The sequence below is a fragment of the Mauremys reevesii genome, linkage group 13 (genome assembly GCF_016161935.1).
Source record: "Mauremys reevesii isolate NIE-2019 linkage group 13, ASM1616193v1, whole genome shotgun sequence".
NCBI lineage: Eukaryota > Metazoa > Chordata > Testudines > Geoemydidae > Mauremys > Mauremys reevesii.
This window is the reverse complement of record NC_052635.1, coordinates 11371377-11395582: the sequence shown is the minus strand read 5'-3', so window position 1 is coordinate 11395582 and position 24206 is coordinate 11371377. Positions and strand designations below refer to the sequence as shown.

Genomic DNA, 24206 nt, shown 5'->3' with positions numbered 1-24206 from the left:
TACCCCACCCCTGTCCATGGACACCTGCAAGGGGGTGTCTCATGCCACAGGGATGAGGATTTGGGGGACAAGGAAGATGATGATGATAGTGCACAGCAGGCAAGTGGAGAAACTATTTTCCCCGACAGCCAGGAACTGTTTACCACCCTCCCAACCTGGGCTCCCAGACCATGAAGCTGGAGAAGGAACCTCTGGTGAGTGTACCTTTGTAAATATAATACATAGTTTAAAAGCAAGCGTGTTTAATTATTACTTTGCCGTGAAGACTTGGGATGCATTCGCGGCCAGTACAGCTACTGGAAAAGTCTGTTAACATGTCTGGGGATGGAGGGGAAATCCTCCAGGGACATCTCCATGAAGCTCTCCTGGAGGTACTCCCAAAGACTTTGCAAAAGGTTTCTGGGGAGGGCAGCCTTATTCCATCCTCCGTGGTAGGATACTGTACCATGCCAGGACAGTAGCAAGTAGTCTGGAATCATTGCATAACAAAGCATGACAACGTATAGCAATATGTATGGTTTGCTGGCAATATAAGAGGCAAAATGTGACCTTGTACTGAAAGCACATGTGCTATGTAATGTTAACAGCTTGGTTCCCTGTGAAAGAGTCTACACATTGTTCTCTAAAAGGTGTCTTTTTAAATACTACTCTCCCCTTTTTTCCTCCCGCAGCTGCAAATGTTTCAATGCTCCCCCATCATCTCCATCCCAGAGGGTAGCGCAGATAAGAAGGTGAAAAAAATGCACACACGATGAAATGTCCTCTGAGCTCATGCAGTCCTCCCGCACTGAAAGAGCTCAGCAGAATGTGTGGAGGCAAACAATGGCAGAATACAGGAAAGCAGAAAATGAACGTGATAACAGGGGGCATGAGTGAGATGAGAGGTGGTGGGAGCAAGATGAGAGAAGGCGGCATGGAATGCTTAGGCTACTGGAGGATCAAACTGATATGCTCCAGTGTCTGGTTGAGGTGCAGGAAAGGCAGCAGGAGCACAGACCACTGCTGCAGTCCCTGTGTAACCAACCGCCCTCCTCCCCAAGTTTCATAGCCTCCTCCCCCAGACTCCCAAGAATGCGGGGGAGGGAGGAAGGGGGGGTTCTAGGCACCCAACCACTCCACCCCAGAGGACTGCCTAAGCAACAGAAGGCTGGCATTCAATAAGTTTTGAAGTGCAATGTGGCCTTGTCCTTCCCTCCTCCCCTCATCCACCACCCCATCCAGTGCTTCCCTCCTTCCCCACCCTTACTTGGCAGTTATCCCCCTATTTGTGTGATGAATTAATAAAGAATGCATGATTTTGAAACAACAATTACTTTATTGCCTCTGCAAGTGGTGATCAAAGGGGGGAGAGCGGTTGGCTTACAGGGAAGTAGAGTGAACCAAGGGGACGGGTTTTCATCAGGAAGAAACAAACAGAACTGTCACACCATAGCCTGGCCAGTCATGAAACTGGTTTTCAAAGCTTCTCTGATGCACAGTGCACCTTGCTGTGTTCTTCTAATCGCCCTGGTATCTATCTGCATGTAATCAGTGGCCAGGCGATTTGCCTCAACCTCCCACCCCACCATAAACATCTCCCCCTTACTCTCACAGATATTGTGGACCACACAACAAGCAGCAATAACAATGGGAATATTGGTTTTGCTGAGGTCTAAGCAAGTCAGTAAACTGCGCCAGCGAGCTTTTAAACATCCAAATGCACATTCTACCAACATTCTGCACTTGCTCAGCCCATAGTTCAACAGCGCCTTACTACAGTCCAGGGTGCCCGTGTATGGCTTCATGAGCCATGGCATTAAGAGGTAGACTGGGTCCTCAAGGATAACTATAGGCATTTCAACATCCCCAACTGTTATTTTCTGGTCTGGGGAGTAAGTCCTTTTCTGCAGCCGTTTAAACAGACCAGAGTTCCTGAAGATGTGAGCGTCATGTACCTTTCACGACCATCCCACGCTGATGTCAGTGAAACGTCCCTTGTGATCCACCAGTGCTTGCAGTACCACTGAAAAGTACCCCTTGCAGTTTATGTACTGGCTGCCAAGGCTGTCCGGTCCCAAGATAGGGATATGCGTTCTGTCCATCACACCACCACAGTTAGGGAATCCCATTGCAGCAAAGCCATCCACTAAGACCTGCACATTTCCCTGAGTCACTACCCTTGATAGCAGCAGCTCAGTGATCGCGTTGGCTACTTGAATCACAGCAGCCCCCACAGTAGATTTGCCCACTCCAAATTGATTCCTGACTGACCAGTAGCTGCCTGGCATTGCAAGCTTCCAGAGGGTTATCACCACTCACTTGTGAATTGTGAGGGCTGCTCTCATCTTCGTATTCTTGCACTTCAGGGCAGGGGAAAGCAAGTCACAAAGTTCCATGAAAGTGCCCTTACCCATGCGAAAGTTTCGCAGCCACTGGGAATCATTCCAGACCTGCAACACTATGTGGTCCCAGCAGTCTGTGCTTGTTTCCTGGGCCCAGAATTGGCGGTCGACGGCATGAGCCTGCCCCATTGCCACCAGGATGTCCAAGTTGCCAGGGCCCGTGTTTTCAGAGAAGTCTGTGTCCATGTCCTCATCACTCTCGATACCGCGCTGCCGTCGCCTCCTCGCTACTTTTGCAGGTTCTGGTTCTGCACATACTGCAGGATAATGCACAAGGTGTTTACAATGCTCATAACTGCTGGGGTGATCTGAGTGGGCTCCATGCTTGCCGTGGTATGGCATCTGCAGGAGAGCAGAGTTGCGGCAGAAGTGGTGGCTGATGATGGATGCCATGAGAATAGATATTTATAGAGAATGATGAGAAGACCTATCAGGTGGATTCATGAGAGCAGGAGAGCAGAGTTGCTGCGGAAGCGGTGGAGGATGATGGTTAGCACCGCGTACATTTCCTGAAGAAGAACATACGTCCCCAGGAGCCCATGACAGACAACATGGGGAAATTCTCTATTGAGACAATAGCAGCAGAGTAGAGTTGCAGCGGAAGTGGTGTATGATGACGGTTAGCAGTCCTACTGCACCGTCTGCTGCCAGCAGCACCCAGGATACAATACTGTGGCAGCGGTGAGTGGGCCTTACGCTTGCTGCGGTCTGGCGTCTGCACGGAAAAAAGGTGTGAAACGATTATCTGCCTGTGACAGGTTCTCTGTTAGGCCCCTCTTCCAGAGCCCGCTGGCTGTCCCAATAAAGTGCAGAGAGGCTTTCAGTTATGCAGCACCCGTGGCTTTATTTACACATACACAGTTCTCCCACCACCAGTGTTGAGCTATATACAAGGCTTACAGGGTTAGTTCCCTCTTTTCCTGCAGTCATCCCACAGCTAGGAGTCTGACTTTTCCCTGGCTGGCTTTTCTTCTGGCTCCCAGCCCTTATAACTGCTGGCAGGTGGAGCCAACCCCCAGGCCAGGCATCAGGTCTATTTCACCAGCCCTGATCTATTTCCCTTGATTGGAGCTGGCTGAGCAGGGGTAATTAGGTGCTTTTGCACCAGCACCCTGCTACCCTGCTGTTGCTTTCATGGCAGGAGATGCGACTGACGACATGTACTCAAAACCACCCTCAACAATGTTTTTGCCCCATCAGGCACTGGGAGCTTAACCCAGAATTCCAGTGGGCAGCGGAGACTGCAGGAACTGTGGGATAGCTACCCACAGTGCACCACTGTGTAAGTTGATGCTAGCCCACGGTAGTGAGGATGAACTTCGCTGACTTAATGCGCTTAGTGTGGACATATGCAATCAACTGTATAAAATCGATTTATAAAAATTGACTTCTATAATATCAAACTAATTTTGTAGTGTAGACATACCTGAGGGTTTGACCCTAGAAGGATGATGATTCTGTGTGTGCTGTGTGCGAAGTTCTCCATGGAAATGACTTCACCTCATATTTATTTTATTTCATGAGATGGCAACATTAAGAAATGAAGGCCTTGTAGTAAGAGGAGGCCCTAAGATATAAACCTTGGTATCAGAGGCCTGGTATGAGGCCTGAGGCCTGAACTAAAGTAATGGTCAAGACTTTGCTAACATAAAGCAAAGTTAAGCTGTAAGCCAGAGGCAGGCCCTGCTCACAGAAGCTGGCAAGGAAAGGGCTGATGCTGCAAGAAGATCAGTACCTTTTAGGTACGTAACATTCACATACTTGCACATTCCACACAGATAACAAGGAACAGGCTGGCCCATCCCAATGACAGGGGCAAAAGGGTAATATGATGGATAGAGTTGTTTTGATCGAACCAACATGTACAAGGTGAGAGGCGGCACCTTAATACGTAGAGGGGTTGTACCGTGCTATGTAGAAAGGTTGCACCTCCATACGTCAGGTGTGATGTGTAACGTGTTTGTATCTGTGTATAAGAATGCATCCTTGGGGCGGTGTCTTTGTCCGGCTGAGGGGGCAGTGGAAATTCCCGCCACTGACTGAGCCGGGTCCATTGCCAAGAGGCACTTTCTCGTAGTATGCCCTGAATTAGGCTAAGAAACCTACAGGGAACTGCCATTGTGTCCGAGATCGCAATAAACCTAGTCGACGTGACTTTGCATCTTACTGGACTCTGTGGTTATTGGGGGTTCTCGTCAGGTCTGCTGTGTCAGCTATCTGCGCAGAGCTGGGGCAGCACACAGAGGGAACTCACGCACGCAGCCGAGTGATACCAACAAGGAGAAAGCAGACCACCACACCGGTACCGCTCTGACAACAGGCCTGTATGGACGGAGCCTGTATGGAAGGAAATATCAATCTGTGGACCTAGGCTTCCAGTCTTATCTCTGCCAGTACAAATAGAGAAAAGTGAAAGCAACAAAGAATCCTGTGGCACCTTATAGACTAACAGACGTTTTGCAGCATGAGCTTTCGTGGGTGAATACCCACTTCTTCGGATGCAAGCCCGACTTGCATCCGAAGAAGTGGGTATTCACCCACGAAAGCTCATGCTGCAAAACGTCTGTTAGTCTATAAGGTGCCACAGGATTCTTTGTTGCTTTTACAGATCCAGACTAACACGGCTACCCCTCTGATACTAGAAAAGTGAAAGGGATCATTGAGCTTTTAGACTCTGGTGAATGGGTCTGATTGCCCTCTGTGACGGTGCACTCCATATGATGTTATGAAAATATGCTAATGAGTGTGACTATAATGTAACTGGAATATGCTTCATGGAAAAGGTCTCTTGTAAGGTATCATTACAAAGCTTATAATCTACTGAGTGTGTTCATCCTATTTGTATGAATGTATCATTCTTGTATCTGAAACTAGGAATATAAAATATAACTCCTGAGGTCCTATTGCAGTTATGCAAAGTGTGGGCCATTAATGGTGGTTTAGAATCCTAATCGCTCCCTTTGACTAGGATACTTGACTGTAGATGGCTCTGTTTACTTCCTGTGAGTCAGGCCCAGAAGAATGAAGGCTTGGGGGGGTCTCACAGGACATGTGACCATGTCACCTGGCACTGGAATCCATCTTACACCTGGTGCTTTTCCATTTAGAAGGAGGGTTGGGGACCCAGAGAGACAAAAGATTCCCGCCTTGTGCAAAGCTATATGAGGGGGTGGAACAGAACAAAAGGGGTTCCAATCATGAGAAATCCCCTAGTTACCACCTGAGCTGGAGCTAACAAGGACTGTACCAAGGAAAGGATCGGACCCAGACTAGGAAAGCATCTAATCTGTGAAAGAAGCTTATTGGAACATCTCTGAGGGTGAGATTTACCTGCATTTAGTTTCCTACTGTATTAGGCTTAGACTTTCATGTTTTTGTTTTATTTTGCTTGGTAATTTACTTTTTTCTGTTTGGTATTACTTCGAACAACTTAAATCCTACGTTTTATACTTAATAAATTCACTTTTGCTTATTACTGAACCCAGAGTCAGTGACTAATACCTGGGGAGCAACACATATCTCTGTATCAGTGTTATAGAGGGTGGACAATTTATGACTTTACCTTGTATAAGCTTTATACAGAGTAAAATGGATTTATTTGGGGTTTGGATCCCATTGGGAGCTGGGTGTCTGGGTGCTAGAGACAGGCGCACTTCTTAAGCAGTTTTCAGTTAAGTCTGCAGCTTTGGGGGACATGGTTCAGACCCTGGGTCTGTGTTGGAGCAGACTGTTGTGTCTGGCTCAACAAGGCAGGGTTATGAAGTCCCAAGCTGGCAGGGAAAACAGGCTCAGAGGTAGTCTCAGCACATCAGGTGGCAGTTCCAAGAGGGGTTTCTGTGACCCAACCCATCACACCCTCCCACTCCCTCACCCCAGTGTCAATCAGGAGTAAATCCGCCAGAGCCAGGGAGGCTGCTCCCCCCTCACTCATCCCAGCATAAGTCAGTGGAGTTCTGCTGCAGTACATCAGGGCTAAGTGGGAGGACTCAGGCCCCCACCACATCTTTAAGGTGCCTACTTGAATCCCTCTTACCCTAGCTGCTCAGTGTCTCCCTCCCTCTACCTCACACAGCCCAGGCCCCAAACAAACACCTACAGACCCATATTCCCTCTTTCCCTCTCATAACCCCACAGACCCTCTCAGATTCTGGTGTCTGAGATCCCCCTCCCAGAGCCCAAAGCCAATTTCCCACTCAGAGTTCCTTACTCAGCTTTCTCAGAAATCCCTGCTTAACCCCTCCTTAACTCACCAGACACCTCCTCTGCTCAGCCCCACTCCACTGACATGGCTCCAGCTCCAGGGACAGCACCCCACCACTGCTGCCTTTTTCCCCTGCCCCAAGCACCAGCCATTCTCTTCTCCTTATCCCCACTGGCAAGCACTGGACACCACTTCATTTTGATCCCACTTTCCTCCTTCCTCTGCCTGACCCAGCCCCTCTGTTCTGAACAGTGGATCCAAGGCGACTACTGCGGAAAACCACCCAGCACACAGCTAATCTGGGGAACTCACTACCTCAGGACATCAACGAGACAAAAAGCTCAGCAGGATGAGCCATTGGCATGTATCATGAGAGCCACTGTGGTTACATTATATCAGATAATGAATTAAACCACCACGGTGCAGGTCTCCAGCAAGCCATTAACTCACAGGTAATCTCCCTGACATGGAGGCCAGTGCAGAATTGTTCACTGGGGGGACCCTGCCCTTCCCCCTACAGAAGCTGGGGCTGGTCCCTCCAGGAGTCACTGCTCTGAGCAGGGCTGTTCCCAGGAGCCTGGGGAAAGAGGCACATTTAGTCCCATAAATCTCTGCCAACTCTCAGGGCTGGGTTCAGACACTCTAGGGCCATGCATGGGGCTCTGCCCCCTTGACCCTGTGCCCCACGTACAGTGGCAGTGGTGGTGGAGGGGCCTGCAAAGAGAGCCTGGGACAGTGACATGGGAGCATGTGACTCTCTCCCACTCCTTGAGAGTAGCTAGGTGCCCATGGACAGGCAGGGGGCAGTAGTGGTCCCCCCAGTCCTCACCTCCCCAGCCAGGGTATATCTGCTTGGGTGATGGGGTGGGGATGGCTGAGGAACCCTTCCTCTCCTCCTGAACACAGAGCCCCCTTCTGGGGGTTGGGGGAGGGTCCTGAGAGCAGTGGGGCTGGGAGTTAAGCCCATGGAGAGATGCCTGGAGAACTGGAGAAGTTCCCCTCTCCCAGAACCATTGTCTCAGGCTCTCTGAGGGATAGCTCAGTGGCTTGAGCATTAGCCTGCTAAACCCAAGGTTCTGAGTTCAATCCTTGAGGGGGCCATTTAGGGATCAGGGGCAAAAATCTGTCTGGGGATTGGCCCTGCTTTGAGCAGGGGGTTGGACTAGATGACCTCCTGAGGTCCCTTTCAAACCTGATAGTCTATGATTCTCTGCAGACTCAGGCAGATTATGCTGTAGTGACTAAACTCAGGGCAGCTCCCCCCCCCCCCACACACACACATGAGCTGTTGCTTCAGGCTGTGGGTGGTGCAACGTCAGGCTCTGACCTGACCCCTGTCATACCCCAGACACTGGATTCTGGCAAATGCTATGTTCCGGTAGAAAACAGGCAATTTCTGTTTGAAGAAAATGTGATGAGTATTTCACTCAGATCTATGAAAATTTAGTAACAGCTCAAACACAACTGAATCATGGATAAGCCCATATTACACTATACATTATTCTTCTGGTGTTACATCTTGTCCCCCAGGTTACAGGTGGGCACAGAGAGTTGAGATAATTTAGTTGTCTAGCTGGGGTTACATCACAAGATCTCTAGGTGATTTGACTTCCCCTCTCTAGCTCCTGCTGCCTGGCTGCACTTGTAATAATTTTCAGCCCCCAAGACACACATGCCTACTCCCTTAGGCTCCTTTGCAAATCCCAGCCTTCATATTTATGAAACTCGAGAAAAGTCCAGGCCTTGGAAGTTAACAAGATAGAGCCAGGGCCAGGATTACAAAGGGATTTGGGCACCTAAAGAACTTGCTAGTTGCCTAGTGGGATTGGCAGTAGCACCTAAGCAAGCCTAACTCCCATTGAATGTCCTTGCGGCTTAGCTTATCTGGCTGACTTGGAGCTTAGATAAATCCCATTAGATGCCTGTCTCCATCTTTAGGTGCCCAAATCCCTTGGTAATCCTGGCCAACAGATACATAGAAGCTGGGCTGGAGCTGGGAAACCCTGTGGGGGTGGTAGAATCCTAGGGCCTGTGCTAGGCAAGGGGCAGATGACAGAGGATCAGAATGGCCCCTTTTGGCTTTAAATTTGATGAATCAAAGAACTTTTGCCTCTGGGCCTCTGCTTCTGAGCTGTGCAGGGCCCTAGGGAGTAAGTCCCGCAAGCCCTTAGGAAACAGACACGGATAAATCGCCTTCCTGCAGCATCACTACTTTAATGCCAGTGACACTCAAAGCCAGCTCCAAACAGCTCAGCTGCAGAGAGCAGTTAGTCTGAGTCTACTTCTGTCATTTCAGTCTCACAGTGAGAGCTGAGAGGACTCATATATGTGTGTCTTTGGCTTATAGATAAATAGCTACCAAAGAATCCTGGAGCTGGACGACCAAATGCATCACCTGTTGGGAAAAAATCCACAAAGGCCAGTACAGTAAGTTTCCTTTTTCAATTAAATATGTTTGGGGATTAACATACAAGGGAGATTTAAGAACATGAATCAGAATTGCTACCAGCACTCACTAAAGATTTCACTATTAAATTACAACTAGAGATAGAAAAAAATTCCTCATGTGACAAATTTCAACTTTTCATTAAAACCCCAAGACCCATTTTTTCAGCTTTAGGTAACTGAAAACTCTGAGATGAAAAGTGTAAAATTTAAGATGAAAACCAAACAAGGTTACTTTTTTGAGTATTCAGCTTTCCAACAAAACATCATGGATTTTCAGGGAAAACAGACACATTGTTAAAAAATGCTCTTTTGCTAAAAACCGAATTTTACAAACAAACAAAAAACAAACAAACAAACAAAATTCAACTGAAAATTTCCAACCAGACTTTAAACAAGGGTGGGAATCCTTGCTATTGTCTAATAATACCATAACTGACAACTATTGCATCTGTTTGGATTTCAGTTTCAAAGGAAAATAAAACTGGATAAATAGCAAAGCTGCTACTCACAAAATATGATTTTTATGCACTAGGACCTTTGAACCCAAGTTTGGAGTTGAACTCAGCAGCCAAACCCATCTATCCTGACATGAAAGATAGATGGACATGGAGAAGGTCAATAGGACTAGAACCCAGTTCTCTTTGTCTAGCACCATATCTCAGGTCCAACACTGCTGCCAGCTAAGCACAAATACTGTAACTAGGTGCACAGAACATACACTTAATAAGAAAGCCCATCCCCCAAAGAGCTCATCGTCCTAGCAGAAAAGGCAGAAAAAGGGAGGAGGGGAAAGAGAGGCATAAAGAGGAGAAGTGACTGGTCCAAGGTCACACAGCAGGTCAGTGGCAGAGCCAAGAACATGTCATGACAGCCACTGACCCTCACAGCACAGGCATAAAATCGCAAAGGAAGCAACACAACACAGCAGTAACTGAGAGATGCTACATCACACAGCTATGTAAGCGTAGCTGGCATTGGGTGCCATTAAACAGCATGTGAATAGGCAGCTGTGACGGGTTGGATCACAGAAACCCCCTTGGGAACTGCCAAATGATGTGCCAAGACTACTTCTGCCCCTGCTTTCCACTCCAGCACCCTGTCTTGTTGAGCCAGACACGCCCGTCTGCTCCAACACAGACCCAGGGTCTGAACCAAGTGCCCAAAAGCTGCAGACTTAACTGAAAGCAGCTTATAGAAGTGTTCCTGTCTTTAACACTCAGATGCTCAACTCCCAATGGGGTCCAAACCCAAAATAAATCTGTTTTACCCTGTATAAAGCTTATACAGGGTAAACTCATATTGTTCGCCCTCTATAACACTGATAGAGAGATATGCACAGCTGTTTGCCCTCCCACAGGTTTAAAAGATTTGTGCTGATTGAAACTCGTGTGATAACGCACTGGACTAGCGGTCTCATTGTCATCAGTGAGGAACACTCACCTCTCCTGCTCAATGGAAGTGACAAGCGCTCTGCTCCTGTGACAGTCACATCAGGAGTTCCTTTGCACAGGGGAATTGGGACCATTCCCTCTGTCACTCTGATCCTGCCCATTCCCCTTCTCCTTCCCTCCACAGGCATCACACAACGTGCTGAGGAAGAAAATGTCCAATCAAACCACCGTGACCGAGTTCTTTCTTCTGGGATTTTCTGACATTCAGGAGCTGCAGATTTTACACTTTGTGGTGTTTCTAGTGATTTACTTGGCAGCCCTGATCGGGAATCTTCTCATCATCACATCCGTAGCCCTCGACCACCATCTTCACACCCCCATGTACTTCTTCTTGGTGAATCTGTCCATCCTAGACCTTGGCTCCATCTCTGTCACCATCCCCAAATCCATGGCCAATTCCCTCATGAACACCAAGTCAATTTCTTATCCTGGATGTGTCACCCAAGTCTTTTTCTTCCTCTTTTTCATAGGAGCAGATTTTTCCCTTCTCACAGTCATGGCGTATGATCGATACATTGCCATCTGTCAGCCATTGCAATATGAGAGAGTGATGAACAGGGGAGCTTGTGTGCAGGTGGCAGCCAGTGCCTGGATTAGTGGCATTCTCAATTCTGCACTGCACACTGGAAACATGTTTGTAATATCCTTCTGCAGAGGCAACATGGTTGATCAGTTCTTCTGTGAAATCCCCCAGTTACTCAAGCTCGCCTGCTCTGACGCCTACTTCATTGAAACTAGGCTTCTTGTCTTTAGTGCATGCCTATATTTGAGCTACTTTGTTTTAATAATTGTGTCATATGTTCAGATCTTCAAAACAGTTCTGAGAATCCCCTCTGAGCAGGGAAGGTTTAAAGTCTTCTCTACCTGCCTTCCTCACCTCATTGTGGTCTCCTTGTTTATTTGCACTGGCACATTTGCCTACCTGAAACCCACCTCCAGGTCAACGTCGGGTCTGGATCTCGTGATAGCTGTTCTCTATTCTGTGGTGCCTCCAGTAATGAATCCAATCATCTATAGCATGAGAAATAAAGAGATCAAAGCTGCCGTGAGGACAGGGTGGAGATTATTCACTGAGAACAGAAGGTCCATCTTTCTCCTTTGACTGTCATTTCATTGTGTTTCTGTATAAATGGAATCAATAGGTGATATTAGTGTCTCCCTGAGAACATGGGAGGGATAGCTCAGTATTGGCCTGCTAAACCAAGGGTTATGAGCTCAATCCTTGAGGGGGCCATTTAGGGATCTGGGGGGAAAATAGTTGGGGATTGGTCCTGCTTTGAGTAGGGGGCTGGGCTAGATGACCTCCTGAGGTCCCTTCCAAGCCTGAATTCTATGCTTTGCAATCTCTTTGCATGTAAAGGGGTATTTACATTGGCAAAAATGCAGACAAACTCAAGTCAGTGGAGTTACTGTAGATTTACATGAGTATCAATCTAGCTATGTATCTATCTTGGATTTTTTCTACTGCCACTCATCCCCGTGTTGTCTGAGCATCTTCCACATAAAATCAGTAACCAGATCAAAGTCCCTAATGGACTTCATGTGCTGTCTGGGTCTTCTCCATCTGGAGGTATGAACTCTGCTTGGAGCATGATGGCTGTTGTTTTTTTGTTTGTTTGTGTAACTCAGTGGGATATGACTGTGTAAAATCATAAACTGTATTAGTGGGATGATTGGCATGCTGACAGCACAAGTCTACTGTTTCTCAATGGCCGTGTATTGGGCTGCATTCCAGAAAACTGTCCTGCCTGGGAAAGGCATTTGACACCCCAATGAAGGATCACCACTGACAGATGTCAAGACTAGACTTTAGGGTCATTGATGTTTATTGTCTCTCAATGAATACCCTCCTCCTTCCCAGGGAAAAATGATTGGATGGAAGATGCAATGTCACAGTTTGAATCCATGCCATGGGGACAGGGGCCTGTTAAACAGGGTGGTTCTGCTCCGTGCAGGGAGGAGCCAATCATGGACACACATAAGAAGGACAGGAAGGAGCAACCCAAAGCAAAACTCTGATGAACCTCTGACTTACAGATGGGGTGAGAACAGTCCAAGTAAGGGGGCACCTCAGGACTCTGTTGTTTTTGCATTGTATCTAACTCTCCTAAAGTGACTGTGGTTAAGAAATCCTTTTGCTCAGCCAGTGTTCCTTGTTTTCCTGCCACATTGTCCCTGAAGGGGTTCAACTGGAAACTCATAGTGACCCCAGACTAGACAGAGCTCTGGGGCAGAGTGTGTGAGTTACTGAGGGGCTTGTCGGAACACAAACACCTGTTTTGAGGTCAAGAGCAGATGGACAGGGGCCTCTCCTGGCCAAAGAAAGGGTATCAGACAAGAAGGCTCCACTTGGGAGTGTGTCCTAGAGTCCCAGAGCTTGCGAGAATGACTAGACTCTACCCTGACCCAGCTGACTTAGAAGCAAATGGAACTCAGTGATTCAGTCCACTCACAACAGACTGGTAACTGTACAGTCAGGTCCTGGGCCAGGTTGTAACAGTTAGCCTGTCTGGATTTGTTTTGTTATATTTTATTAGTTGGCGGAGGGTGGGGGGTGGTTGGCCAGGGAGCCATCATTGCAAATTTCCTGGTAGAAAAACTTTTTTTTTTTTTCAAAATTGATTTTTTTAGAGTGGTTTGGGACAGTGCATTTAAGGGCTGAACTTCCCAGACAGACAACTCTGAGGGGCATTGAGAAGCTCTTGTTGCTATGTCCAGCCAGCTGGAACTGGACACTGTAGCACTCACTTTAAGCACTGAAAACCACCATTTTCTCATGGAAAATATTGATTTTGTGAATGGGCATTTTTTTAGAATATAGAACTTAGGTGTATTTTTATCACTTAGCTAGTTATAGAGGTATAAAACAAAGAATCAAAATCACAGTCCACCTGTGTATGGGCCTTCTCTCACCAGGATAGGCTGAGGCCTTGTTCTTAGGCTAAGGTCTTCGGCTAAGCACTAGGGGCAGTCATAAGCAGGGAAGCGTATGGTCACATTCCAAACCAGTCACACTGAAATAAGGTGGTATTGGGCTGCTAGGAAGATGATCCTGTCCTGACAGTGCACATCACCACCAGATAAAGAAACAGACCTTAAGATGGTTAAAGAAAACTTAGTTTGATAGCATCCTGTCTGGCAAGAACTCACTTATCAGTATTGTATTGTTTTATCTTTATGGCCCCCACTATTCTATTGTTAATCTGTCTGATTCTCTAATTGTTTCTGTCTGCTGCACAATGAATTTTGCTAGGTGTAAGTTAATTAGGGTAGTGGGATATAATTGGTTAGAGAATTCTGTTACAATATGTTAGGGTTGGTTAGTTACATTTCAGTAAAATTATTGGTTAAGGTATAGCTAAGAATATTACTATATAAATGGTTCAAACAGGAAGTGGAAAGGAAATTGGAATCATGCTTGCTAAGGGGAGGTGGAAAAGGAACAGGGACGTAGGCAAGGCTCTGCGGCATCAGAGCTGGACAGGAACAGTGGGAAACAGGCTCTGTTTGCATATAGAGATAAGCCCAACTGCTATGAAGGGCTTCTGAATATGTTTGCTTGGAAACTAACCCCAATAAACTTTGCATTGTTTGCACTTCGGACTTCTGGTTTTTTGGTGCTTGCTGTCTGCGTGACAAGAACCAGGGAAGAGGGTGAAAGGAAAGCCCTCTAACATGTTTTACAATGGAAAATTGTTCCAGGGGAAAATTTCCTACCACCTCTACCCCATTGGGGGGAGGACTAGCTCAGTGGTTTGAGCATTGGCCTGCTAAACCCAGGGTTCTAAGCTCAATCCTTGAGGGGGCCATTTAGGGAACTGGGGTAAAACTCTGTCTGGGGAGTGGTACTGCTTTGAGCAGGGGGTTGGACTAGGTGACCTCCTGAGGTCCCTTCCAACCCCCATATTACATGATTACATGCTCCTGGAACACACAGGGAGCTAGTCTATTGACATCAATGGGAACACGACTGGCACTTTGCTGGGATATAGCATCTAGGCTTACTCAGGCTGAGAGAAGAAAAATTCCCCTTAGCAGGAAAGTGTCCACCTGAAAGACAAGCAGAGATAGGCCCAAGCCCAGACTCTAATCCACTATGGGATTCCAAGTTCAAAGGAGGAGCTTTGGCTCTTAGGTGCTGGATCTGACCTCTCTCTACAAACCTCTCCACTAACTGGATGGGCAGACAAGGTCTCCATTGCTGGTTGACCCACAGGTTCCAAAACTTTGACTAGCTGCTGGGTCAAAATGGCCAGCAGTATAGATGGGGGAGTGTACACAGGGCCTGGTCTCAGAGTGGGAGAGCCATGAGATGCCACCTGGGGCAGACAGGTTAAGAGGCCGAACACCTGAGGTGGGTGATTTCAGAAGGGAGATGAGCAACTAGCCCCACACCCGTGACACCAAGCAGTTCTGCCCTTGACACACCAGTGACAGTGGCAGCTCTCAGGAAATGACAGCAGACTCAGAAAAGGACCCTGGGAAACAACTTCAGTCCATAAGGATGAGAAATGGCCTTAAGCTCCTTGGCTTCAAAATGAGGAGACTGGGGCCTGCATGATTGCTCCAGGCAGTGATCAGCTAGGAAGTGTGTGGGAAGGAAAGGCCCTTCTCTATGTACTGGGTTGAAGAGGAGAGCAGTTTTAAGCCTCAGATTACCTCTCAGTACTGCTTATCTTCACTGAGACCCATCTGCACTTTGCCAAGCAGTGGAGATCTCCACCCACAGAGAGTCTCAAACCCACATTCTCAGCATTCTGTCAGGGTTCAAGTGTTTTACTGGTAAAGATGTCAGATGAGTCAGGCTCAGTCACTTTATTAACCAAAAATAAATCAGCCCAGTAAAGAAACAGTTACTATTTTATGCAGCATGGGGAAGAGGTTTGCAGCTCACAACTCCACCTTACTCTGAAATCATGAGCTTCTTTCTGGTCATATTTATAGTAACCTTGTTTACAATAAAAAGGTTCTACACATTCCACGGTATTACCTAGGATTTATGCACTAGTTCTTACCAGTTTCTTATCTTGTTTTGAACAATTTCCCCCAAATCTGCAAATGTAGAGATGTCCTGCACTAGCTGTTGCTTGGTACAGAGGCCATGTTGGTGAAGCATCAACAGAATCATCTGTCTTATTCTGTATTTTTGGCATGTCTCTGAGCCTAACCCTGATATCACAACACTCCACATCATCCTTTGGTTGCACAACTTCACAAAGTACAAAACCTCCTAGGAAAAGCTTAACATGAACAAAGTTCTTAGTTACACAAAAACATATTTGATATTACCTATAATGTGGATATTGTGTATTAGTACTGTCTCACACACAAATATCTCAGACCTGACACACCTCTACATCTCCACCTATCAGTGCAAACTACTCACCACCATGCAATGTAACCACCCCATGATGTTACCACTATGTGCAAGTTTCTGAATTTTATGACCTTCCCCAAATACCTCCCCTGACTATTTGAAAATATAGACACGGTGGCCTAGATTCTCCATGTCCTTAGTCGAATTTGAGAGTGGAGATTTCACAAGGGATCCTTATGGAGTTTCCTCTGAATTATCCTACTGGGGGCAGGGGAATTGTCCTACGCACAGAGAAACCACCGCAACGGAGACCCCTGCACCCTCTACCAGCACTGTCCCCAGCATCTCCTGACTCGATCAGAGCAATGCTGATGTGGGTGGCAATTGGAGCCAATAGAGTTACTCTGGATTGACACCACTGTCAGTGAAATGTGAATCCAGCCAAAGATGTACCTCAGCTCTAAAGGCGTCCCACTGCAGCAATGGGAAAGGTTTAATGTCCGAAGAGAGAATTCTTACAAGCCAAATGCAGGTGAGACAATGCAAATCAGGGATCCCAGTTTGCCACTCAGCCCTGTTCAGAAAGTGGGGCAGAGCTGGGGTAGCTGGCAGGAGAATGTCACTCTCTGTTTATGTTTTCACATTTTGTATTTGGCAGCTGTCCTGGGATATGAGCTTTTTCCATCAGTGCCCCTGATTCTGATCCCTGCAGGGCTCCAGGCAACCTACCCAAAATGCCCTTAGGAGAAAATATGTCAATAAATTCCCTTAGGAAACCTTCAGTTCTTCAGCACCACAGAAGCTTGCTGTATAAGCAGCTAGATCAGTTCACAAACTATTTGCATACCCAACAATGCACTGCATACTGCAGCTCTGGCAGGGTGGAAAAAGCTTGTTTTAATCTAGCTGTGTGTAAGTGTGCGGACTCACCCCGAGGCACCTCCTGCTGGTCTTTCAGGGAATTATCTTGATTTCCAGCCTGGAGTGCCTTCTGCAGGCCAGTGATCTGCCTTACCGCTGGCCCCATGTCCCTCCCAGGACCCCGGTGCCCTTGTCTTGGGTGCTGCCCCCCTGGCAGTACCCCTCACAGCCTCAGGGTCTCCCCCTCCCAGGGAAACCCCCACCCCATCTCCACTTCACCTCAGTATTAGGCCACTGCCAGTCCCCATCAAACCCCCTGCTCACTGGAGCGGACTGCAGTGTAAGCCACTCATCATAGGCAAAGGGGTCTCAGACCTGCTGCCTCTGTCTACCCATGGGCTGCCCCCTGCAACCCAGTACCTAATGGGCCTTACCAGGCCTTCAGCCTGGGGCTTTCCTAGGCCGGAGCTCCCTGGTTCCCTAGGCCTTTCCCCAGCCCTGCTCCACTCTAGGTTCCCTTCATGGCACCTTGCAGCCAGGCCCTTCTCCCTCTACAGGCAGAGGGAACCTGTCTGGGCCTCTGGATCACAGCCTTTTATAGGGGCCAACTGTGGCCTGATTGGGGCATGGCCCAGCTGCAGCTGCCTCCACAATCAGCCCAGCTTTTAGAGCTGTAGCCCTCTCCAGGGCTGCATTTTAAAGCCCTCAGGGCAGGAGCGGGTAACCACCCTGCTACACTGTGGTATGTCCCCGTCAGGCTCCCTTCTTATGACCCTTTGACCACACTCCTGTCCCTGTTCTTTTATTAGTTGTCCCCCGCAATTAGTGGGTTTCTGAGGCCCTGTGGAAGCTCCCCTTAGGCTGGGGGGGATGTTCCGTTAGCATGGGGCGGGCTTCACCCGCCCCGTTTCCCGGAAACCTAATAGATACACTGTGGTATGAGCTTTATCCACAGCTCTTAATGGTCTCTGAGTGCCCTCTTTCAGAAGTCACTGATCCCACCATGTTCGCAGATAGTTTCAGCTCCCACTGACTGTCTCAGGAAAAAATGTCACAAGGGTAATTGGGATGTCCATGCATTTCAGCATCAGAGATTTTTACAGCACCATAAGGCTCAGAGGACATTTTAACTCAGGAGACACTAGCATACCCCTGCAGGTATGTTTACTAATGTGCAACTGACCAAGGGCTGGGTTCTGAGCTCGGTTGTACCAGTGTGAGCTCTGATTGTGTTTGCACAGATCTCTTTCCAGTATGAAGCATCCTGGAATGTGATCATGGTTGGTAGTTTGTCCCTTGCCCATAAGGGGCTTCACATTCTGATGTATTTCTGGTGGTTGAGGGAAAGGAGAGATGGTCAGGACATTTATTGTTTGTTTTATTTTGTTTACTTGTTTGTTTGTTTTTGTCATAGGTCTCACCCCCACTCTGAACTTTAGGGTACAGATGTGGGGACCTGCATGAACACCTCTAAGCTTAACTACCAGCTTAGATCTGGTCTCACTGCCACCATCCAGATTTGAGTTACCTGGAAAACTCTCTTCTCCCCAAAAACCTTCCCCTTCCTGGGTAGCCTTGAGAGACTCCTCCACCAAAGTCCCTGGTGAACACTGATCCAAATCCCTTGGATCTTAAAACAAGGAGAATTTAACCATCCCCCCTCCTTTCCCCCACCAATTCCTGGTAAGTCCAGATCCAATCCCCTTGGATCTTAAAACAAGGAAAAATCAGGTTCTTAAAAAGAAGGCTTTTAATTAAAGAAAAGAAAGGTAAAAGAAAAAAACCTCTGGGAGACAGCATACCAGCTGGTCTCACAGACAACAGATTTAAAACACAGGATGTTCTCCTGGGCAAAAGCCTTAATACACACAAGAATACCCAATTTGATAATTCCCCTAACTGCACAAAGACAAGTTACAAAAGAAAATAAACATAAACCTATTTATTCCTTTCTAAAATGTACTACTCTGATAAGAGGCTGGTTCCTTGATCTTTATCACTCCAGCTGAAACTGAAACTGACTAAACAAAGGAAACTTCCCTCTTTCCTTTTGAAACATCTTGTTCCCCCATTGGTTCCTCTGGTCAGGTGTCAGCTAGGCTAGGTGAACTTCTTAACCCTTTGCAGGTAAAAGAGGCATTAACCCTTAACTATCTGTTTATGACAGTGCCAGTATAGCCGTTCTAATGTTCTTATGTTATGTTCTTATCCCTTGGGCAGCTCTGAAAACCTCATTGTCTGATGTGCAACTGTCTGTTTGTCCTCTGTGTATGACAGTGTTTTGGAGCTAATAGCTGGTGTGAGATGTCCAGGGTATATCCACCCTGCAGCTGAAGGTGTAGTCTGCAGTGGGGTAGCCATAACCCCATAATCCATCTTGCATACCAAAATGTCCATTGAATGCACATGGTGCTCTTTTCAGCACAGGCTGCATAAGCCAGCCAACGCTCCTGAGTACGTTACTAGCCCCATAATGAATCCTATACCACCATATCAGCACTTTTAGTGTGGTAGCTAGATCAGAGCTGACTTGGGGATGCCTACCAGCACTGAAAATGACACCATTAATTGCAGCAAGAGAGGATGACTATAGGCAGTTAAATCTAAGCCATCTCCAGCATAAGGCTGTAACAAGATCATTGCTTAAGACAAAGCAGATCTCTCTCCAGGCTTCCTTTTCTGGACATCCATTCTGGGCACACTGCTCCCAGGGTGTGTGGAGTCCATAAATATCACCATTAACATCTGTTCTGGCACTAAGGGCTTGTCTCTATTTACAGCTAAATTGGCTCTGCTGCAATCAATGCAGCGGTGTCGATTTAGCGGGACTGGTGAAAACAAGCTAAGTCAATGGCAGAGCGCTCTCCTGTCAATGTCAGTACTCCACCTCCCAGAGAGGTGGAAGGTAAGTCAGTGAGAAAGTGTAGACACTGCTGTAAGTCAACCTACGTTACATCAGCTTCAGTAACTTACATAACTGAAGTAGCATAACTTAGGTTGACATACAGCTTTAGGGTAGACCAGCCCTAATGTACTAACTCTCCTTTCACTTACACTGATTTTCCACAAGCGAAACACCTTTGACTCAAATGGAGTTATTAGAGCTGATTGAACAATCCTATTTTATTTCCAGCAAATATCTGGAATAATTTTGTTGAAAAAAATAATATTTTGGACCATCCCCAAAAGTGAATATTTTTATTTCAAATTGCAAATTTCATTGTTTGATTCTGGGGGAAAAAATAGGGAAAAAAATCTTGCTTCACCCACACTTTCTTTCCCTTTTTTATTCTCCCAGTAGAAAAGAGAGTAAAAAAGGGGGAGGAAAATTGGAAAATCAATAACAAAATATTGAAAACCAAAAAGCAAACCCACATCTTATTCTGTTTTCAAAACCGAAACAAAATATTTTCTTTTGGCAGGGTTAAAACAAAGCAACTTTTTAAAAATGTAGTTTCATTTTTTTCCATTAAAATGCACAAATATACAACTTCTTGTGAAAAAAACCCAAAACTATAAAGCTAATATTTGATAGAAAAAAAAAGTTTGAGTAAAAAACTTTTGACCAGCTGTAGGAGTTACTCCAGGGCGAGAAAGAGGATAATCAGTCTCACTGACTTTAGTAGAGTTACTCCATATGTATCCCAGGAAGAGGGAGCGTAGAATAAAGTGCAGAATGTTTGATTTTCTGAAAAAAATATCTCTGCGTTTTGCAAATTCACCTATAGGAACTGGATTCCCAAATCCCTTTGGTAACTTTGAAAGTTTCAGCCTAAAACATTTCTGGACGCAATTTGTAAATAGAAATACTTAGTCCATTACACAAGCTTAGATTTTTCAGACATATACCACTAGTTCAATGTGTCTTTTTTTCTACACTTAACAATGTAAAGTTTCCTTGGGAAACTTGAATTTTGCAAATAGCTTCCACAGAGCAGTTTTCACATCTTTGTTTTTCAGGCTGTAGATGATGGGGTTTAACATGGGGGTTAAGATGCTGTACTGGATGGAAATTATTCTATCAAATATAGATGCTTCAGAAGTAGGTTTCATGTACCGGAAACAACCTGTGCCATAGTATAAAATAACCACAACTAGGTGGGAGCTGCAGGTGGAGAAGGCTTTATGCCTGCCCTCTGTAGTGCGTATCCTCAGGATGGCGGAGATGATGTGAATGTAGGAGACCAGAGTGAGAACAAAGGCGCTTGATCCAAAAATTATAATAGATGCAAGAAGCACCACTTTAGGGGTCAGCTTCTCAGAACAGGATAAGACCAAGAGTGGAGGGGGCTCGCAGCTGTAATGGTTTATTTCATTGGGACCACAGAAGTGTAAGCTTAATACAGACAGAGTGTTGGCCAGTGCGTACAAGAACCCAGCTATGCAAGAGCCACTGAGCAAGTGACAACAGACTTGCTTACTCATGGTTCCCACGTAATGCAGTGGGTTACATATGGCAGTGTATCGATCATAAGCCATCGCTGAGAGAATGAAAACTCCAGTGCCGCCTGAGAAAAGAAAAAAGAAGTTTTGTGCAAAGCAGCCCCTGGCAGATATTGTCTTTCTCTCTGCTAGGAAGTTCTGCAGCATCTTAGGGATGGTGACGGAGGAATAGCAGATGTCGACAAAGGATAAATGGAACAGAAAGAAGTACATAGGGGTGTGGAGTTGAGGATCGGCGCTTATCACCAGGATGATCATCATGTTCCCCAACAGTGTTGTAACATAAATAACCAAAAACACCAGGAAGAGAAAAATCTGGAGCTGTGGGTCACTGGAAAGTCCCAGGAAAATGAATTCTGTCACCATGGTTTGGTTTTCCATGTTCATGTATTCCTCCAAATTAAGAGCTGTAAAACATAAAATGAAGGATTAACATAATAAAAATGCATTAACAAAACAAGGACATAATTCTTAGTATCTCAATCCTACCACATTCTTGGGTGAGTCATTTTTTTGCAACACTGAGGCCTAGTACACACTAATGCTAGAAGTCAATATAAGTTAAGCTAATTAAGCTATGTAAATTACATAACTTAAATAGATGTAACTTATGTTAATATAACGTGGTGTATACACTGTGCTCTGTCGATGGGAGATGCTCACCCATTGACATAACTTCCACCTCTTATTGAGGTTGATTAATTAAGTTGATGGGAAAGCGCTCTCCTGTTGACTTATCACGTCTTCAGCAGGCCTGGTAAATCGATGCCGCTGCATTGATCGCAGTGGTGCGGTTTTAGTTGCATAGTGTAGACAAGGCCTGAGAATCAGTTTCTCCGTCTGTAATGTGGGGATAATTATATGGATCTCTGTTAGAAAAGGGCTTTGAGATCTGCTGATGAAGCTTTACTGATAAAGTTTGGAGATGACATAAACATTAGGGGAGAGGTAAATCTTGAAGAGGACAGGTCAGTGATACAGAGCAATCTAGATCACTTGGTAAACAAAAATATGTGTTTTTCAATATGTCTACATCTAGGAACAAAGAATGTAGGCTATATTTATAGGATGGGGGACTCTATCCTGGGAAGCAGGGGCTTTGAAAAAGATTTTGGGCTCAGAGTGGATAATTAGCTGAACATGAGCTCCAAGTGTAATGTTGTGGTCAAAGGGATAATGCAATCCTTGGATCTATAACCAGGAATTGGGTAGGAGCAGAGAGGTTATTTTACTTCTCTGTTTGGCATTGGAACGACTGCTGATGGAATACTGTGTCCAGTTCTGGTTCCCACAATCTAAGAGGGATGTGAATAAATTGGAGAGCTTTCAGAGAACAGCCACAAGAATGATTGAAGCATTAGAAAACATGCCACATAGTTTTCAGAGTGGTAGCTGTGTTAGTCTGTATCAGCAAAAAGAATGAGGAGTACTTGTAGCAACTTAGAGACTAACAAATTTATTTGAGCATAAGTTTTCATGGGTTAAAACCCACTTCATCGGATGCACGTAGTAGAAAATACAGTAGGAAGATATATATACACAGCGAACTTTAAAAAAATGGGTGTTGCCATACCAACTATAGTGAGAGTAATCAATTAAGGTGGGCTATGATCAGCAGGAGAAAAAAAGAACTTTTGTAGGGATAATCAGGATGGCCCATTTCCAACAGTGGACAAGAAGGTGTGAGTAACAGTAGGGGAAAAATTAGCATGGGGAAATAGTTTTTACTTTGTTTAATGACCCATCCACTCCCAATCTTTATTCAAACCTAATTCAATGGTGGCCAGTTTGCAGATTCTCTAGGTGCCCGAAAGCTAAGTGCTGCTAGGCTCAGCACCCCAATGTCTAAGTTCCTTGAGAATCTAGTCTAGATTCTCTCCTTTGTTACTAGTCTGTTCAGGGCACACGACAATATAGACCACAACATTAATTGGGCTTCCTGCTAGATACCTGCCTAATCATAGAATCATAGAATCTCAGGGTTGGAAGGGACCTCAGGAGGTCTTCTAGTCCAACCCCCTGCTCAAAGCAGGACCAAACCCAACTAAAGCATCCCAGCCAGGGCTTTGTCAAGCCTGACCTTAAAAACCTCCAAGGAAGGAGATTCCACCACCTCCCTAGGTAACCCATTCCAGTGCTTCACCACCCTACTAGTAAAAAAGTTTTTCCTAATGTCCAACCTAAACCTCCCCCTCTGCAACTTGAGACCATTACTCCTTGTTCTGTCATCTTCTACCACTGAGAACAGTCTAGATCCATCCTCTTTGGAACACCCTTTCAGGTAGTTGAAAGCAGCTATCAAATCCTCCCTCATTCTTCTCTTCTGCAGGCTAAACAATCTCAGTTCCCTCAGCCTCTCCTCATAAGTCATGTGTTCCAGCCCCCTAATCATTTTTGTGGCAACTCTGCTGGACTCTCTCCAATTTATCCACATCCCTCTTGTAGTGTGGGGCCCAAAACTGGACACAGTACTCCAAATGAGGCCTCACCAGTGCTGAATAGAGGGGAATGATCACATCCCTCGATCTGCTGGAAATGCCCCTACTTATACAACCCAAAATGCCATTAGCTTTCTTGGCAACAAGGGCACACTGTTGACTCATATTCAGCTTTTCGTCCACTGTAACCCCTAGGTCCCTTTCTGCAGAAAATCATCATCATCATCATCATCACCTGAACTGCAAGTGTAACAACAACAGACCCCGGTCATTGGTGGGTGGGATCAAACCTGGTATCTCTGGAGCTAAATGCATGAGCCTATACTGCATGAGCTAAAAGCCACATGGGCCTTAGCTAATAGCTGTAGCAGACTCATTAATCTCTAAGTGGTCTCTGTGCCACTACATGGGAAAGAACACCACACCTAAGAGGTGTGTGGGTTATACAAGCAAGTGTGTCAACATCCCACACCAAAATGTCTCCTCCTTCTACTCTGTTACCCTTGGAAACATAAGAACATAAGAACAGCCATACTGGGTCAGATCAAAAGTCCATCTAGCCCAGAATCCTGTCTTCCGACAGTGGCCAATGCCAGGTGCCCCAGAGCAAATGAACACAACACGTAATCATCAAATGATCCATCTCCTATTGCCCATTCCCAGCTT

General features: G+C 46.1%; 2 protein-coding genes across 2 annotated transcripts; one reads left to right on the top strand and one right to left on the bottom strand.

The window, feature by feature from the left end:
* Window positions 1-10632: 10632 nt before the first annotated feature.
* Window positions 10633-11583, top strand: LOC120380003 (olfactory receptor 14I1-like). Its single transcript, XM_039497511.1, has one exon. The coding sequence runs from the start codon at window positions 10633-10635 to the stop codon at window positions 11581-11583; it is 951 nt and encodes a 316-aa protein (XP_039353445.1).
* An 8955-nt stretch (window positions 11584-20538) lies between these two features.
* LOC120380002 (olfactory receptor 1019-like) lies at window positions 20539-21489 on the bottom strand. Its single transcript, XM_039497510.1, has one exon. The coding sequence runs from the start codon at window positions 21487-21489 to the stop codon at window positions 20539-20541; it is 951 nt and encodes a 316-aa protein (XP_039353444.1).
* Window positions 21490-24206: the final 2717 nt, after the last annotated feature.

Coding starts and splice junctions, on each gene's coding strand:
- LOC120380003 (XM_039497511.1), top strand. CDS start 10,633: ATGTCCAATCAAACCACCGTGACCGAGTTCTTTCTTCTGGGATTTTCT.
- LOC120380002 (XM_039497510.1), bottom strand. CDS start 21,489: ATGAACATGGAAAACCAAACCATGGTGACAGAATTCATTTTCCTGGGA.